Source organism: Rhinichthys klamathensis, unplaced genomic scaffold, assembly GCF_029890125.1.
Source record: "Rhinichthys klamathensis goyatoka isolate OS25496 unplaced genomic scaffold, OSU_Roscu_1.1 h1tg000486l_1, whole genome shotgun sequence".
NCBI classification, from domain to species: Eukaryota; Metazoa; Chordata; class Actinopteri; order Cypriniformes; family Leuciscidae; genus Rhinichthys; species Rhinichthys klamathensis.
The window spans coordinates 1-18827 of NW_026606973.1; the positions used below are offsets into that span (position 1 = coordinate 1).

Below are 18827 nucleotides of genomic sequence, written 5' to 3' on the forward strand. Positions count from 1 at the left end.
AAAAACACGTCCAAATTATAGACTTTCACTCTATGATGGTTACATTTAGCAGTTAATCCGTGAATCACATGCGTGCCGAACCGTGGGGCCTGATCCAACTGCGATCCGTTGCACCCCTACAAGGTACACACACACACACACGACAACTGACTGAGTGTGTGTGTCTGATTTAATAACGGTTGTTTGTCGTGTTTAGGGGCGCAGATTAAAGGAGCAGCAGGATATGGCCGCAGCTGTGATACAGCGCTGTTACCGCAAATACAAACAGGTATAAAACACACACACACACACACACACACACACGTTTACTTAGCTATCTACATGGAGACATTGCATAGACTTCTATTATTTTTATTGGCAGTTTTACAGTCAAACCAAAATGTATTCAGACACCTTGCTATCCTAACTTAAATAAATTAACTATAGTGTCCTGGACCCACTAGTAAAAAGATATCAAAAATTATTATATGGTGTCTGCTGTCTGAATAACTTTTGGTTTGACTGTAAATACTGTAAACCTAACAGAAAACTCTCTGCATTTTTACAATTTAAGGCGAGACACACGATGCCAAAACATTGTTTTCCCCCAATCTTTTCAATTTTGAGATTGTGTGGAAAGAAAACATTCAAAATACACATTTAAGTGTTTATTTTATGACGCTTTATCTATTTGCGTCTGTAGATTTCAATTATAATACAGGTGAAACTCGAAAAATGAGAATATCGTGCAAAAGTTCATTTATTTCAGTAATTCAACTTAAAAGGTGAAACTCATATATTATATAGACTCATTACATGCAAAGTGAGATATTTCAAGCGTTTACTTGTTATAATTGTGATGATTATGGATTACAGATTATTCACAATATTCTAATTTTGACTTTGGGGTTTTCATATCTGTAAGCCATAATCATCAAAATTATAACAAATAAAGGCTTGAAATATCTCACTTTGCATGTAATGAGTCTATATAATATATTAGTTTCACCTTTTAAGTTGAATCACTGAAATAAATGAACTTTTGCACGATATTCTAATTTTTCGAGTTTCAGCTGTACATATCTTTAAAGGCCGTATTGATATAAAAAAAAAAGTTCCTCCACTTCAGCAGCACTTACACACACCAAACTTTACAGTGTTATTCCTGTCTATATTCTGAAGGTTTTTACTGAGGGATTTGTTCATATATCATTCACATTGATTTATATAATATTTTATTTCTAAATATATGCTGAAAATAATTTTTTCAGTCTGATGACAGTATTTTCTGATTTATGAAGAGATAAAAAATGTTCCCCTCAGTAAAAACCTTTAACTCTAATATGTCAATAAAATCAACCAAGTACTTTGATCCTGGCTTTAATCAATGTTCAGATTTATGTATGCACATTAGCGCATATTTAAATAGACAATGCATCATTTGCATATTTAAACGTACCATTTCAGAAAACTTGTAATAGAAAAGTTGTTTGCAATTCTTAATGTAATCAATCAACTGTGCAAGTATGCTGATATATGAGTTACATGTTTCGCCTTGCCATAAAAACTTATACCGTTTTTTTATGGAAGCTCGTTTCCGCCACAGAATAAGACATAAAACTTTTTATCTTAAAATTCAGACTTTTTTCTTATAATTCTTGAGTTTGCATCTTGCACTTCTGACTTTTTATCATCCAATTCTGACTTTTTTCTTGCAAATTGTGAAATTTACCTTGCAATTCTGAGAAAAAACTATGAATTGTGAGATATAAAGTCACAATTACATTTTTATATTTTTTTATATGGTGGAAACAAGCTTCCATAGTTTTTACAGACACACTTTATCCAGAAACACTTGATGATGTTAAGAAACAAACTGTGACTGAGCATTCATCGTCTGAGCGTGTGTGTGTGTGTGTGTGTGTGTGTGTGTGTGTCTTCGCTAACACACTAATATTGCTGTCGTGTCTCTGATCTCTCTCCTGTTTCTCCTTATATTTCATGCTAGCTAACATGGATAGCACTGAAGGTAACACGAACTAAACTGCCTCACTGTTGAATTTTCACACTCTTCTGCCGTCCAGTATGTTCATGTGTGTATTTGTGTGTATTGTACAAAACTAACTTTAGCTGGACAATAACTTTATTCTAGAGCTGCTGTAAAGCCCAACAATCTCCGTTACTGTAATCTCCTATTATCACTGTAAAGCTGCTTTGAAACAGTCTATATTGTTAAAGCGCTGTATAAATGAAGGTGACTTGACTATTGCGTCGTCCTCCTGCTCTACAAAAAATGCTTTTCTTACTTAGTATTTTTGTCTTGTTTCCAGTCAAAATATATAAAAAAATTCTTAAATCAAGATCCAATTAGTCGATGAGTAAAATGACAAGATATTAAGTCTTGTTTTCTGGGAAATAAATAAAAATTAAGTGAGTTTTTGCTTAAAACAAGCAAAATTTTCTTCCAATGGCGTGAGAAAAATAATCTTGTTTCTGTTTGAATTAAGGTTGAATTATTGGCAGATAATTTTGCTTTTTTTAAGCATCAACTCGCTTAATTTTGATTAATTCCCCCGGAAAACAGGACATAATATCTTATGTCATTTAATCATCTAGTAAATGCATCTTGATTTAAGAATTTTTAGATATTTGGACTGGAAACAAGACAAAAATACTGAGTAAGAAAAGGATTTTTTGCAGTTTGTGTGTGTAACGTGTCTTTGTCTTCCTCCAGTACGCCTTATATAAGAAGATGACGCAGGCAGCCATACTGATTCAGAGTAAGTTTCGCAGTTATTACGAGCAGAAGAAGTTCCAGCAGTCTCGGCGGGCCGCCGTCCTCATCCAGCAATACTATCGCAGTTATAAAGAGTACGAGCGCGTCAAGCAGGGGCCGCGGGGGCCCGGGAGCCTCAACAGCAAGATCAAGTGAGACACTGCAGATCACGACACGAGGGGTGTAACGGTCCCGCGTTTTCCTATGCGTTTTTTTTTCCGTATTCGTCATTCGCTGGCTCTGAATTGTCAAAACACCATTCAAAATGCGTTACGGATGCGAAAAACGCAGTGTGCAAACATGATTGACCTAACGTGAAGTCGTATTTATTTTTTAACGTATGAAAATTTCGGACTCAGTGTGCGATGACCTTAACGGTGCACAAAATTCACGGTTCGGTTCGATCCGACACAGTAGTGTCACGGTTCGGTACGTTTTCAAAAAGAAAGAAATGGCAGAGAAATTTCCTTGATTTCAAATTTTTTTTTTTTTTTTTTTTTTTTAATAAGTATGAGTTTAAGTTTTAAAAGTGATGTAGAATAATGTTTTGGTCATCACATTAAAAATAACATTTAAATATGATAATATTTGAGTTTTGAAGTGCTGGGAAAAGATGTGTGACGTACTTGAAAGGATTTGACTATTCCTGCCACACTTCCATGGTTACAGTGAGTGTTACTACAGTAAAGCCAGGGTGAATGTTGCTGGTCTGTGAACTTAAAGCGTATAACTAGTTCATTCACGGCACGATGTTTCTCCTGGTTTCCACTCCAGCGCGGTTTGATCTAATAGAGATCTACGGTTAATAACGGAGACATTTGAATGCTTCTCACTAGATGTTATTCCTTCTGTGGCAAATTCAAATGCTCTCTTTACAGTGTCTGTGTATAAACAGTGTGGCTTGATCACGATCGTTGGGTTTGTACCGAACCGAAAGCCTCGTACCGAACGGTTCAATAGGAATACGTGTCGTTACACCCCTACACGAACACCACACGACTCATGAGTGATTCTGTGGCGCTCACACTCTCGTTCTGTGTGTCAGAGGCTCGTTCCTGACCAAGAAACAGGACCAGGCCGCGCGGAAGATCATGCGTTTCCTCAGACGCTGCAGACACAGGTACACGTCTCTGTCATTCCTCAAGCCAGTCGTTCGGCCTCCAAATGATTTAAAATAAGACTAAACATGCAATAAAATGAGCTCAAACGCATAGAAATGAAGATGTCTTTTGTCTAAATTCACTCTCTCAACCTCTGTTTTTATTTAATTTTATTTATATTGTAAAATTGTACATTAAAAATATCCTTAATCGTTCATTCTTATCCAGATAATCATGAATAACTTCATGGAAATTAATAAAATCACCATAGGCATTTATATAATAAATCTACATTTTACTAGTTACAATAGGTCAAGCTCTAAAATACTGTATTGATATTATATCAATTGTGATTTAAATATAGTTTAAAAAGCCGTATCCTTAATTCTTATCCAGTAAATCATGAACAACTGGAAAAGTCTTGAAAATGAATAAAAATCTGAAACGGCATGGGTATTTTTATAATAAATACAATTTTTACTAGTTAGGTCAAGCTCTAAAATATTTTATTTAAATTATATAAATTGTGCATTAAAAACCAATCCTTAATTCTAATGTAGTAAATCTGGAAAACTCATGGAAATTTATAACATCATAAAACGTTTTTTTTTTTTAAATGAGTCATATGAAAAGTTATGAAAAGCTCTCAAATATTTTATGTATATTATGAAATTCTGCATTAAAACGATTTTTTTTTTTTAAATCCTTAATTCTTATCTGGTAAATCATGAAAAATTGGAAAAGTCCACAATGAACATTAATAAAATTGTAAAATTCCATGGTCATTTATACAATGAATATACATTTTACTAGTTAGGTCAATCTCTCAAATATTTTATTTATATTTCATTAAGTCCCATCAAAACGATTGATCGTGATTAATTGCATATAACATAAATGTTTGTAAATATATATGAGTGCGTGTGTGTATACATTAAATACAGTATATATATATATATATATATATAGGCCTATATATATATATATATATATATATACAAACTTTTTATGTTAGATGGGAACATCCCGATTAATCGATTTGACAGGACTAATTATATCCTTTTTTTACTGCTAAACAAAGAAAAAATATATATTTCTGTGGTGAAAACATCACAGGGCAAATATTCAGGGATTCAGACCTTGAATAAATTAAATTTAACATCTGATCTGAACAACATTTTTAGTGTAAATAATTCAGAACACGTCCAGATTTCTCAGTTTATTTTCTCTGCTATTTAGATCATGAGAATGAAGTTGTTTAATGAAATTGTGTGTTTGCAGGATTAAAGAGCTGAAACAGAGTAAAGAGCTGGAGCACAGAGGACTGACCACCTGACCACACACACACACACACTCTTTCAGTCGTGTTTACAGTCGTTTGCTCAGATACACTCCTGCCGTCACTCGCCTCACACACTCTTGTCAAAACTACTACAGGATTTGATCGATTCAGAGAGGAAAGATGGAAAGTTTGAGCTGCATTATTAGCAGTGGAATATGGAAGCTTGTTTTCATTACAGAATAAAAAAGTAATCGCAACTTTTTTCTTGCAATTGCGAGTTTAATTCTCAGAATTGAAAAATATAAACTCGGAATTAGACGAGAAAAATAAAATTGCGACATACCAACTCAAAATTCCGAGTTATAAATTCTGAATTTTGATATATATATAAATAACTCACAGTTCTGAGGGAGAGAGGGGAGGGGGAGGGGATTATTATCGTTATTTATGATTATATAAAGTTGCAAAAAATGTATTCCAAGGGAGAAACAAGCTTCCATAGTAAAAGGACAGACAGGTTTTCTTCGGTTGCTTATTTCCAGTCGTTGCTGCAACACTAAAGTTCACGTTCAGCTTTACTGAATCTTTGGAATGTTTGTATGTATTAATGGATCTCTATATAAATGTGAACAGTATAATACGCTCATATATATATGCTCATAAACACAGAGTTGATTGTGTTGGATATGAACTTATTTATTAATATCTTGGAGATGTATTTTATAAACATTTTGTTGCGCCTCAGAACAGAGAACCACAGAAAAATAACAACGCTGAGTTCATGGCGATATCCAAAGTCTTAAATCGTAGTTGTCATGGTAACACAGGGCGGAAACGTAACGTGGCCTAGTGACGATCACGCGAATGTTCACGACGCGAGAAATACGATCACTGAAGGTGCCTGATTCTAGTCCAACGGTTTGTGTTAAACACGTTTATGTTCATTAAATATAATATTAGTACAGAAAATAAAAGAAATTTCAGCTGTCACGAAAAAAAAATGTTCAAAACTCAATTTGTAAAACCAAGTAAAAATTGTTGTAAATAACGAAACCAGTGATAAAATCACTTACTCCGTTGATAATCTGGCAACATTCACAAGATTCAACAGCTATTATGGGATGTTCCAGAAACTATGGAAGCTTGTAAAAAAAAAAGAAAAAAAGTAATTGCGACTTTTTACCTCACAATTCTGAGGAAGAAAATTGCTAGTTATAAAGTCTGAATTTCGAGATAAAAACTGTCAATTACCTTTTTATTTTTTATTCCGTTGTGGAAACATCTTCCATAAGAACGTGCTTACTGTACGTGCCGTTTGAGGAATCCGTCTCGATTATTATCTGAGGTAACAGCTTTTATTGACTGTCGTAGGACTTTTATTTTGACGCATTTTTTTCAAACGCCATTTTCATTTCTGAGAACTCCCGGTTCTGATTGGACGCGTGATCTCAGATCCGGATTGTGTGCGTGAAACACGTTACAAACGCACTCTAGGCATCGTCTGACAGGATTAAAATGTCACGGTTCTGTTTTCTGGATATTTTTGAATGTGCCTTGAGGTGTTTTTAACTCATTAACTCCGACAGACCTGCGTCATTGAAGAACTGGTTGGTTCTCCGTCTTGATTCAGACTTTTATGCATTATTCTGTAAATATTGTACAATATAAATAACTGGTGAAAATATATTTAAGAATGAATATATTTGCTTCTGCCTGATAAAATGTTTAATTTATTATCTGTACTGATTGCTGATATGCACGGTTATATTTACGCTATGAGATTTTTTCAGCATGTTTTTTGCTTGCTGGTGTTTATGTTTGCATGAGTTCCTGTTTTTGTTTCATATTTCTACTCACAGGCCTTTAGTACTGCTGATGATGTTTATTTATGAATATAGATTTATGGACATGTTTGAATTGATTTCTACTGTAAATTCATTCTGACGTTTATTTGTTCAGACTGTTTTACTGTTTCGTAACATTTCATTAAATTCTTCAAATTCAGGTTTCATTTGTGTGTTTTTCCAGTTCACACTCGGACACAAGCAGATTCACAGTTGTTTTCAGAATATTTTATTTCTTGACAGATTAAGTTACACACAGGGCCTAAAATTAACGTAAAAAACAGCGTTGGCCAGTAGATGAAACGGTCACCTGGTAACATTTTTAAATGAATTCTAACAATGCATTGAACATGAACAAATGTGAACGAAACATTATGAAAATTGAAGCCTTGACAATTTAAATACTCACGCTTGAACAGGCAAATTCACACAAAATTATGCTAAAACAAATGCCAGTCTCTGCGAGTGTCTTAGTAAACATAGTTGGTTATGGCTTAAGTGACTGTAAACACTAAAGAAAGACAAAATGTGTATCAGTATATTGGATCAGTGCATTATGTCTTAAAGTGACAGAAGCCTAATATTCCTGCTGCTGTCTGTGTTTTTAATGTTATTCGTTTTATATTTATGCAGTGAAGACTATCCTATTCAGTGTTATTTTCCATTTGATTGCTTAATCAGAATTGATTTTTTTTTTTTACTGACTGTTTACTTGTCTGTAATAATGTTTTACATTTATATAAGTTAGGCGAGTAGTTTTAGCTGTGGTATTGACATTTTCACTGGTATCTAAAATTTAATAAAAAAAAAATGTATCAACCATATTCACAGGCACAACCATATTTTTTTTGGACCCCCGGACCGACACCTGCACACGTCACAGATCCCAGATCCACTCACACGCGCGCGTCTGGAGACCCTGGAGCTAAAACCCGCCAAATACTCCGTATATTAACCCTTTTAGTGCTTTCTATTAATCGAAGTCCAGTTATGACAGCCACAAGTCATAATTATGATATAAAAAGTCAACATTTTATATGTATTTTTTTTCTTATGTGGCAGAAGTATTACATTCCACAGTCTATTTGTTGAGCACTTCAATAGTAATAATAATAATAATAAGTACATAAAATGAATAAACTTATTTTCTGTGTGCCTGTTAAAGTGATGATCATAAGAGCAAACATCATAATTCATGTAAATAAAATTAAGAAACATTTATTTTGTGTGCCTGATAAAATGGTGCCCATAAAAGAGCAAAATAGCTGTGATGAATTAAGCATTAAAAACATCACTTTAGTCTATAGTCAATCAATGGTGCCTTAGCAAACATTAATTAATAATGACAGACTGACAACATTCGTGAAACAAATCATCGAAGAACTGATGAAACGGTGAAAAAAAGTAATTCACCTCGAGAGTAATGTTCAGATTTTGTTCTTCTGCTTTCTAAAAGTTTGATACTTTTGCCTGTAAACCATCGTGGGGAAATCAAAAGTAATGAAATAAAAATTGAATTGCGTGACTTTCTCGATCTGTTAGAAATGTTAGACGTGGAAGTTCACTCATAGACGAGCATGTCGTTCCAATCCTGACCTTCTATCTTCAGTTGAACACAAATTAAGATATTTTGAGAAATGTATCAGAATATTTGCGTCCTGAAGAACAAATGAAGTCGAGCTCGGATGGAATGACATGAGGATTTAACAAGAAAAGTTTCTTTTCTTCTTTCCTTACCATCCTTTTAAAGCATCTTACAGGGAACAAAAACTACAGAAAAGCTTAGAAATCATAAAGTAGAAATAATTGACCTGATATTCAAATGTATATTTGCAAATCCATTTCATAAAAGCCGGGGATGTAAATTACAGATCATAACACACAGCTGGAAAAAACATGACCTTCATCCCTCATACACTATTGCTTTCATAAAACACACCACAGTGTCACAAACAACTGCCTTTTATTCAATATCCATGAAGTCAGCCCCATAAAGCACAATAAATACAATTTAAATTAAAACACATTAAATATAGAGTTGCTAAAAGGCTCTGTCCATTTCTAGATATTTTGTCGTTCAGCAGAGTGTGGCACATACACAAATGCAAAAAGTAAAAGTACACGAATGCAAAGGTAAGAAAGTAAACAAATGCAAAAAGTGAATGCAAACGAATGCAAAGGTATAAGAAAATAAACAAATGAAAAAAGTAAATGCAAACGAATGCAAAGGTATAAGAAAATAAACAAATGAAAAAAGTAAATGCAAACGAATGCAAAGGTATAAGAAAATAAACAAATGCAAACGAATGCAAAGGTATAAGAAAATAAACAAATGCAAACGAATGCAAAGGTAAGAAAATAAACAAATGTAAACGAATGCAAAGGTAAGAAAATAAACAAATGTAAACGAATGCAAAGGTAAGAAAATAAACGAATGCAAAGGTAAGAAAATAAACAAATGTAAACGAATGCAAAGGTAAGAAAATAAACAAATGCAAAAAGTAAAAGTAAACGAATGCAAAGGTAAGACAGTAAACAAATGCAAAAAGTAAATGTAAATGAATGCAAAGGTAAGAAAATAAACAAATGCAAAAAGTAAATGTAAATGAATGCAAAGGCAAGAAAATAAACAAATGCAAAAAGTAAATGTAAATGAATGCAAAGGTAAGAAAATAAACAAATGTAAACGAATGCAAAGGTAAGAAAATAAACAAATGCAAAAAGTAAAAGTAAACGAATGCAAAGGTAAGACAGTAAACAAATGCAAAAAGTAAATGTAAATGAATGCAAAGGTAAGACAGTAAACAAATGCAAAAAGTAAATGTAAATGAATGCAAAGGCAAGAAAATAAACAAATGTAAACGAATGCAAAGGCAAGAAAATAAACAAATGTAAACGAATGCAAAGGTAAGAAAATAAACAAATGCAAAAAGTAAATGTAAATGAATGCAAAGGCAAGAAAATAAACAAATGTAAACGAATGCAAAGGTAAGAAAATAAACGAATGCAAAGGTAAGAAAATAAACAAATGTAAACGAATGCAAAGGTAAGAAAATAAACAAATGCAAAAAGTAAATGTAAATGAATGCAAAGGCAAGAAAATAAACAAATGTAAACGAATGCAAAGGCAAGAAAATAAACAAATGTAAACGAATGCAAAGGTAAGAAAATAAACAAATGCAAAAAGTAAATGTAAATGAATGCAAAGGCAAGAAAATAAACAAATGTAAACGAATGCAAAGGTAAGAAAATAAACGAATGCAAAGGTAAGAAAATAAACGAATGCAAAGGTAAGAAAATAAACAAATGCAAAAAGTAAATGTAAATGAATGCAAAGGCAAGAAAATAAACAAATGTAAATGAATGCAAAGGTAAGAAAATAAACGAATGCAAAGGTAAGAAAATAAACAAATGTAAACGAATGCAAAGGTAAGAAAATAAACAAATGCAAAAAGTAAAAGTAAACGAATGCAAAGGCAAGAAAATAAACAAATGCAAAAAGTAAATGTAAATGAATGCAAAGGCAAGAAAATAAACAAATGTAAACGAATGCAAAGGTAAAACAGTAAACAAATGCAAAAAGTAAATGTAAATGAATGCAAAGGCAAGAAAATAAACAAATGCAAAAAGTAAATGTAAATGAATGCAAAGGCAAGAAAATAAACAAATGTAAACGAATGCAAAGGTAAGAAAATAAACAAATGCAAAAAGTAAATGTAAACAAATGCAAAAGTACAAGTGCTTGGCCAGTGTTTAGCAAACATTCGTCACAGTGCGCTCTTGTGTTCCTGTGCTGGTAATGACCCTCGTGTAGAGTTCGTTTGAAGCCTCACACACCGCGGTCAGAAGTGTGTGCTGGAGTGAGAGGCGGTGAGCGGGGAGGTGCGGGCCCTGTGGCGCAGCTCGTCCGTGGGGCCCTCCGTCAGCCGCAGCATGGCGAGGACATTAGCACGGTAGCGAGCGGACATGAGGTTATACAGCAGAGGATTCACAGCAGCACTGACATAAAACAGCACTAAAGACACCAGATTAAAGTACTGACTGATGTAATACAAGCTAACGCTGGAGTCCGACACCGAAAACAGCGTGCGACTCACGTGGAACGGCAGCCAACAGGAGATGAACACCAGCACGATCACCACTGCCAAGACACAACACAACACCACCTTCAAATGAGCTTCAGTTCTGCTAAAAATGACAAATCTCTTAATTTACTCAATGTAGTTACAAATCCAAATGCTGTTGTATTGACATGCACCGTTAGTTGTGAAGAATGAATAGCGGTTTCTATATACAACAGTTCAAATTAAGTGACCATTTCTGTCATGTAGGGCTGCACATAGGGTTGCCACCTTTGATTTGTGAAAAACCGGGACACTTTGAGGGGGAGGGGTCAACCAGGGGCGTTTCCAGCTTTGAAGGACATCAAAAAAGAGAACAATCCCGGGAAAACCAGGACGGGTGGCAACCCTACATATATCGAAATTATAGAAATATCGCAAATGTGTATGTCAAGATATGCATATCGCAACAGCTCGCAATAACTGCGGTCAACTGGGGAGAAAATCACTCACTGCTGTTTGCTGAATAACTTTTGTAGCTTTAATAAGAATCAGGATATTTTTAATTCATACAGTGAAAACTAAGCAGTGTTTTATTTGTACATTTGATTATTCAGTTTCTGTTGTTAAATAACTCTAATGTGGGATAACCTGAACCCCTAAACACACTGATGTTAAAATAACACGTCTTATGCGACTGTAAAACACTGCAGCAAAAAGAATGTGAAAGAGGTTATATAATTTTAAAGATATTTGAAAGATATTTTAAGTTGATTTACACACTTTAAGCATTATCGTATCGCATATCGCACTTTTCTTCATTATCTTGCAGCCCTACATGCTCCAAAAAGGACTAAAAAGTGTCACAATAAGTAATCCGATGGCTTTGTGTGAGAAACAAATGCAGGTTGGAGCTCATTCTCTGCACAATACAATTGAGATATGGCGCATTTTGATTGGTTGTGACAGTTTGATGTCACTGAAAATTCGTTGTGTGGAAAAGAAAAATGGGAAGATTTTCACCAAAAAAACCCAAAACTAAATGTTAAAATTATTAAAACTTTTACTTTCAGCTAGAGTTTCCAAAGCATCTTTTATTTTAGTTTAACTTAATGTACTAAAACTGAAATTAAAATTTATAAAAACTATTTTTTTAAACTACAATAAAAATTACAAAAACAACAAAATTACTAAAACTTTAAAATTAAAATACAAAAAAATTTAAACTAATTCAAAAGTGTCTCAATCATACTAAAATAACACTGAGAAAATACGGTAACACTTTACAATAAGATTCATTAATTAACATTATTTAACTATCTTATTTAACACCAACTAAGTATGAACAATATTTCCGTTAATATTAATTTCAACATTTACTAATCAATTATCATTAAATATCATTCAAATCAGAGGTTGTATTTGTTAACATTAGTTAATGCACTGTGAACAAACATGAACAGCTGGATATTTATTAACTAACATTAACAAAGATTAATAAATACTGTAACAAATGTATTGCTCTTTGTTAGTTCATGTTAGTTCATACATTAACTAATGTTAACTAATAAACCTTATTGTGAAGTGGGTTACACTTTATTTTAAGGTGTCATTGTTACAGTGTAATTATATATTTAAGTACTGAGTAATATTAACTACATGTATTTACTATAGGGTTAGGGTTTGGTTGAGGGTTAGTTGCATGTAATTATGCATAATTTACTGTTATTACTATGGTAAGTACATGTAACATATGTAACAAGGACACTGTAAATAAAGTGTTACCGAAAATACTTCTTTAAGGTGCAGTGTGTAAGTTTTAGCGGCGTCTAGTGGTGAGGTTGTGAATTGCAACCAACAGAAGTTACGGTGGCCGACAGGAAGTGATGTCGTCGTCTGAGACAGCAGAGAGTAGCCAGTTAAGCAATGAGGTTTCTTTACAAAGATGAATTAAGAAAGTTGACTTAATTATTCAGTAAAACGATGTTAATGTGAATATTATTGTTACTTGTTCATCATTGTGTCAGTCTTTTACTCGCTGACTTTAGCAGCTTCTTTGTGCGAAAAACAACAGTGACGAAATGCGTTTGTCCGCTCAGGGCCACCGTAGAAACATGTCAATGTAAGCGGACCCGCGGTGTGTGTAGAGAGAAACGCCTCATTCTAAGCTAATAACAACATCACGGTTCATTATGTAAGGTCTTTACATGCCACTGAACACATAGTTATGTATATGATATTGCATTTCTGTCAACAGATCCTCCTAAATATTACACACTGCACCTTTAAGGATCTAACGTCACATTTCACTATTCCCCATAATCCTCTGCGCTCACCCATCATCCGCAGGGTCTGGCGGTGTGTTTTGTCCCGGTGCAGGTGTGCGCGCAGGTGCAGGCGGCGGGCGATCAGGCCGTACAGGAGAGACAGGACCGCGAGCGGGCAAATGAAGTAGAGGTTGGAGAGCCACAGCATGGCTTTGAGGAGCCCTGAGGTCTGAGCGAACTGTGTGCATCGACACTCACTGGCTCCCCCCTCGAACCGCTCCACCCCGACCAGAGCCAGCGCGGGCCCGGCACTGAGCGACGCCACGGCCCACAGCCCCGCGATCAGCACGCGCACACGCCCCCGGGTGACCAGCATGCGCGCGCGGAGAGGGAAACACACGGCTAGGTATCGCTCCGCCCCCAGAGCCGTCATGTGGAGGATGGAGGAGAAGGTGCAACACTCGCCCACAAACACCGAGAGTTTGCACACGGCGTCGCCCAGGAGCCACGGACGAAACCGCCACAACTGCAGGAGTGAAGAACAACATGTGTTAGAGCGGAGGTTGATTAGGATTTCACTTTCTAACTTTAGTTAGTGTGTAATGTTGCTGTTTGAGCGTAAACAACATCTGCAAAGTTACGACGCTCAACGTTCAAAGCAAAGGGAGAGATTTTATTTGACAGAAATCGCTTTAAGGACTACAACAAACGGCTGGAAGGGACTAGACGGCATTCCTCCCGGGTTAGTGACATCACTAACCCTAGAATTTACATAAAAACAACAACACACCACTCTGAAACTTCCTGTGAAATCCGAGCTTGAAATCCGTTCGGCACGATACTCTTGTTCGTTAACATTGTCAGGGTCTGAATCGGGCTCGAAATGGTTGGAAATTGACAGCATTGTTAATATTTACATCTGAGCAGAGCTCACTGTTATGAAGGGGCGGGACATTTCCGCTGCCAATCACACAGCACGTATTTCGGAAGGAGGAGCTTCTTCGAAAACGACTCATTCAACCAGACTGGGGGGAGAGAGTAGCTGTAATATTGCCAAATATGTGAAAAATAATGCGTATTTTTGAACAAACAAGCATAAAAACATATTCTAGTGCACCCAAAAACACAATCAAGACTTTATTAAAGGGCATAATGGGACCGCTTTAATGCTGATTGCAAAACGTTTGGCTATTAATTAGTGCACACTCTCATCGCCTTACGTGAATGTGACAGACCAAATCTAAAGACACTGCAAGAGAAATTAGTGTAGTGGAGAAAAAAAATAGTAAATTGCGTGATTGCTTATATCGTCAAAAAATGTAATATATACCGCACAGCTCTTTATATAAAGTTACGTCCGACTTTATCTGTATAGTTTGTAACTATTATCACTCACATATATCAACTATTATCACTCACATATATCAACTATTATCACTCACATATATCAACTATTATCACTCACATATCCCCATACATAAGTAAAGTGACAGTGTTGGGGGTAACGCATTATAAGTAACGTGAGTTACGTAATCAGGTAACGCATTACTTTTAAATTTACAATAATTTTTGTTTGTTTTTATATAATTTCTGAAATGTTGGACTTCTGTGTCTATTCTTCTGCAATCCAAAACAGCAGCACAGCCAAAAGGTGGGAAAAGTAACGCAAAAGTAACGTAATACATATCTTTCCATAAAAAGTAACTACGGTAAGTAACACAGTTACTTTTTTTAGGAAGTAACGCAATATTGTAATGCATTACTTTAAAAAGTAACTTTCCCAGTAACACTGTTGAGCAATACTTTACTAGCCTATGTTGCAAATCTCAACTGTGTAATTGTTTATATCGTCGCTTAACGATATTATCCTACAGCTCTTTATTTAAGGTTGGATAAACACTACTGTGGAAAAGTCTTAGGCACGTTAGTATTTTCACCCCCAAAAATAAGCCAGTTATTTACAGTCAGCAGGAAATATCAGTTTACATTTCCAAACATTCATTTTGCCATTAATTGTAATAATCCAGTGAGATCTTTGTATTCACAAGGAGCCTGACAACAGCCGGTATGATCTGATCTCACCATCCCCGAGTCTTTCTGGGATTACATGAAGAAACTGCAAAAAAAGAAAAGAAAAAAGAGACAGACTAAATCCAGAACTGTGGCAACGTCTCTAAGACGCTTGAAGAAACCGTCCTGCAAAGCTACAGTACTGCGAAAAGTTTTAGGGACTTGTGTAAAAATGAGATACAGTCATGATGCTTGCACAAATAATGTCATAAATTGATAAATACATTTTATTTACCAATTAACTGAAACAAATCAATATTTGGTGTGACCACCCTTTGCGATTAAAACAGTGTTTGCGATTAAAACGGCGTTTGCGATTAAAACGGCGTTTGCGATTCAAACGGCGTTTGCGATTCAAACACTGCGATTAAAACGGCGTTTGCGATTAAAACAGCGTTTGCGATTAAAACAGCGTTTGCGATTAAAACAGCGTTTGCGATTAAACAGCGTTTACGATTAAAACAGCGTTTGCGATTAAAACAGCGTTTGCGTTTAAAACAGCGTTTGCGATTAAAACAGCGTTTGCGATTAAAACAGCGTTTGCGATTAAAACACTGCGATTAAAACAGCTTTTGCGATTAAAACAGCGTTTGCGATTAAAACAGCGTTTGCGATTAAACAGCGTTTGTGATTAAACAGCATTTGCGATTAAAACAGCGTTTGCGATTAAAACAGCGTTTGCGATTAAAACAGCGTTTGCGATTAAAACAGCGTTTGCGATTAAACAGCGTTTGCGATTAAAACAGCGTTTGCGATTAAAACAGCGTTTGCGATTAAAACAGCGTTTGCGATTAAAACACTGCGATTAAAACAGCGTTTGCGATTAAAACAGCGTTTGCGATTAAAACAGCGTTTGCGATTAAAACAGCGTTTGCGATTAAACAGCGTTTGTGATTAAACAGCATTTGCGATTAAAACAGCGTTTGCGATTAAAACAGCGTTTGCGATTAAAACAGCGTTTGCGATTAAAACAGCGTTTGCGATTAAAACAGCGTTTGCGATTAAACAGCGTTTGCGATTAAACAGCGTTTGCGATTAAACAGCGTTTGCGATTAAACAGCGTTTGCGATTAAACAGCGTTTGCGATTAAAACGGCGTTTGCGATTGAAACTGCGTTTGCGATTAAAACAGCCTTTGCGATTAAAACAGCCTTTGCGATTAAAACAGCGTTTGCGATTAAAACAGCGTTTGCGATTAAAACAGCGTTTGCGATTAAAACAGCGAAAACAGCGTTTGCGATTAAAACAGCGTTTGCGATTAAAACAGGCACACTTGCAGATAGTTTTTCAGGGAGCTTTGCAGGACTCACTACAGCAAAAGTATAAATAACTGGCTTAAAACCATTTTTTTGGGGGTGAAAATACTAACGTTCCTAAGACTTTTGCACAGTAAAAGTTAGATATATAAGTACCTCCAAGTTTATACACATACATACAGTACACTCACGTAATGCAACATATATTATATAGCAAATCTCAACTGCGTGATTGCTTGTATTTTCGCAATTATATGTAACTATATTATCGTCCAGCTCTAATATGCTAAATGCGACAAAAAGGCATAAAGATATTAAGATATTATAAACATTAACAACATGATTTTCAGTAAAGCTGCTTAGAAACTTTGTATTGTGAAAAGCGCTATACAAATAAAATTGTCTCGACTTGAATTTGACTTTAAGGCATCGGTTTAATTGATTCACCAATGTTAACTTCACACATTATCTTCGACAATACCAATACATTTGTGAGTCATTAAACACGCACAGGTCGAACGAGTCTTGCAGTGTGGACCTGGTTCATATCTGCACGAACACACAGAATGAAAGAGCAATTTGCATGAATGGCAGCTGGAGATTTCCTTCGCGACACAGTCGAGCAGAACTCGAGTCGCGACACCAGTGGGAGTGTTTGATAGCGATCCGTCGCATATAGAGGAACTGATACTAGAACTCAACCCTTACAGGAGTAGTTCACTTCAGAATTAACATGTCCTGATAATTTACTCTCCTCCACGTCATCCAAGATGTTCATGTCTTTCCTTCTTCAGTCGAAGAGAATTAAGGTTTTTGAGGAACACACTCCAGGATTTCTCCATATAGTGTCTTCAATGGGGTCCAGCGGGTCGAAGGTCCAGATGTGAGTTTCAGTGCAGCTTCAAAGTCTCGACACGATCCAGCCGAGGAACAAGAGTCTGATCTAGACAAACCAGCGGATATTTCATAAACAAAATAAACATTATATAGTTTTTAACCACTAATGCTCGTCTTGCACGAGCTGTGATGCGACACACATTATGTATTTAGGTTGAAAGGTCACGCGTGTTTCGGTTCAAAAATGTAGAATACAGCGAATTTTTATTATTTTTTTTTATTAAATGGCGTTTGACTTAGTCTTCACGTTCGCTTTGTAAACACTAGGTCGGTACTTCCGCCTACGTCCCGCTTGACCTTTCAACGTGATTATGTAATGTGTGGCGCATCTCAGAGACTGTGCAAGACGAGCATTAGTGGTTAAAAACTATACAATGTTTATTTTGTTTATGAAATGGGCGCTGGTTTGTCTAGATCAGACTCTTATTCCTCGGCTGGATCGTGTCGAGACTTTGAAGCTGCACTGAAACTCACATCTGGACCTTCGACCCGTTGGACCCCATTGAAGACACTATATGGAGAAATCCTGGAGTGTGTTCCTCAAAAACCTTAATTCTCTTCGACTGAAGAAGGAAAGACATGAACATCTTGGATGATGGGAGGAGAGTAAATGATCAGGACATGTTAATTCTGAGGTGAACGACTCCTTTAGCAGTCGCATGAAAGCGCACGTGAACACTGAGTACCTTATAGAGGTCGAGCGGCATCAGGAGCAGGATCAGGACGTCCGACAGGGCCATGCTGCTCAGGTACAGGTACGTGGTGCTCCGCATCTGTGGGCGTCGCCACACCACCAGGATCGTCAGGGCGTTTCCCAGAAGGCCGAGCAGCAGCAGCGGGACACACAGCGTCGTGACCACCACGAGCACGGTGTCGTCGAAGAGAGACAGGTCTTCCCAGTCGTCCCATTCCTCCCAGTCCGATCTGTTCCCACAGTTCACGCACCAGCCGGATCCAGAAGCGTCTTCCATGACCGGAGCTCACAGCGCACGCTTCATCATGACTGAGGTCAGGACCGAGATGATGCAGGACGTTATTGAATCTCTTCTGTCTCTCTGTGACGCTCACCACTGGAGATCAGTGCCACATCCACGACCAGAGGAAGAGATCGAATTCACTCAATCACACACACACACTCTCACACACACACACATTTTATTGGGACTCTCCATAGACGTAATGGTTTTTATACTGTACAAACTGTATATTCTCTCCTCTTACACTAACCCTACCCATCACACACACACACACACACACACACTAACCCATCCCCTAAATCTACCCATCTCACACACA

The 18827-nt window shown here is 36.1% G+C and overlaps 2 protein-coding genes across 3 annotated transcripts; one reads left to right on the plus strand and one right to left on the minus strand.

Moving 5' to 3' along the window:
* The first annotated feature begins 167 nt into the window (after window positions 1-167).
* On the plus strand, window positions 168-5235 carry LOC130072355 (calmodulin-binding transcription activator 2). 2 transcript variants are annotated; one of them, XM_056237425.1, is made up of 5 exons: window positions 179-268; window positions 1988-2008; window positions 2714-2907; window positions 3801-3875; window positions 5137-5235. In XM_056237425.1, exons 1-5 carry the CDS (start codon window positions 224-226, stop codon window positions 5189-5191), a joined length of 390 nt encoding a protein of 129 aa, XP_056093400.1. In that variant the 5' UTR covers window positions 179-223; the 3' UTR covers window positions 5192-5235. The 2 variants fall into 2 exon arrangements, with proteins under 2 accessions (XP_056093401.1, XP_056093400.1); XM_056237426.1 differs by lacking the exon at window positions 1988-2008 and having other exon boundaries at window positions 168-268.
* Window positions 5236-10753: 5518 nt separating this feature from the next.
* On the minus strand, window positions 10754-18502 carry LOC130072358 (growth hormone secretagogue receptor type 1-like). Its single transcript, XM_056237429.1, has 3 exons — window positions 18218-18502; window positions 13379-13835; window positions 10754-11122 (listed from the first exon to the last, which is right to left on the minus strand). Exons 1-3 carry the CDS (start codon window positions 18500-18502, stop codon window positions 10824-10826), a joined length of 1041 nt encoding a protein of 346 aa, XP_056093404.1. The 3' UTR covers window positions 10754-10823.
* Window positions 18503-18827: the final 325 nt, after the last annotated feature.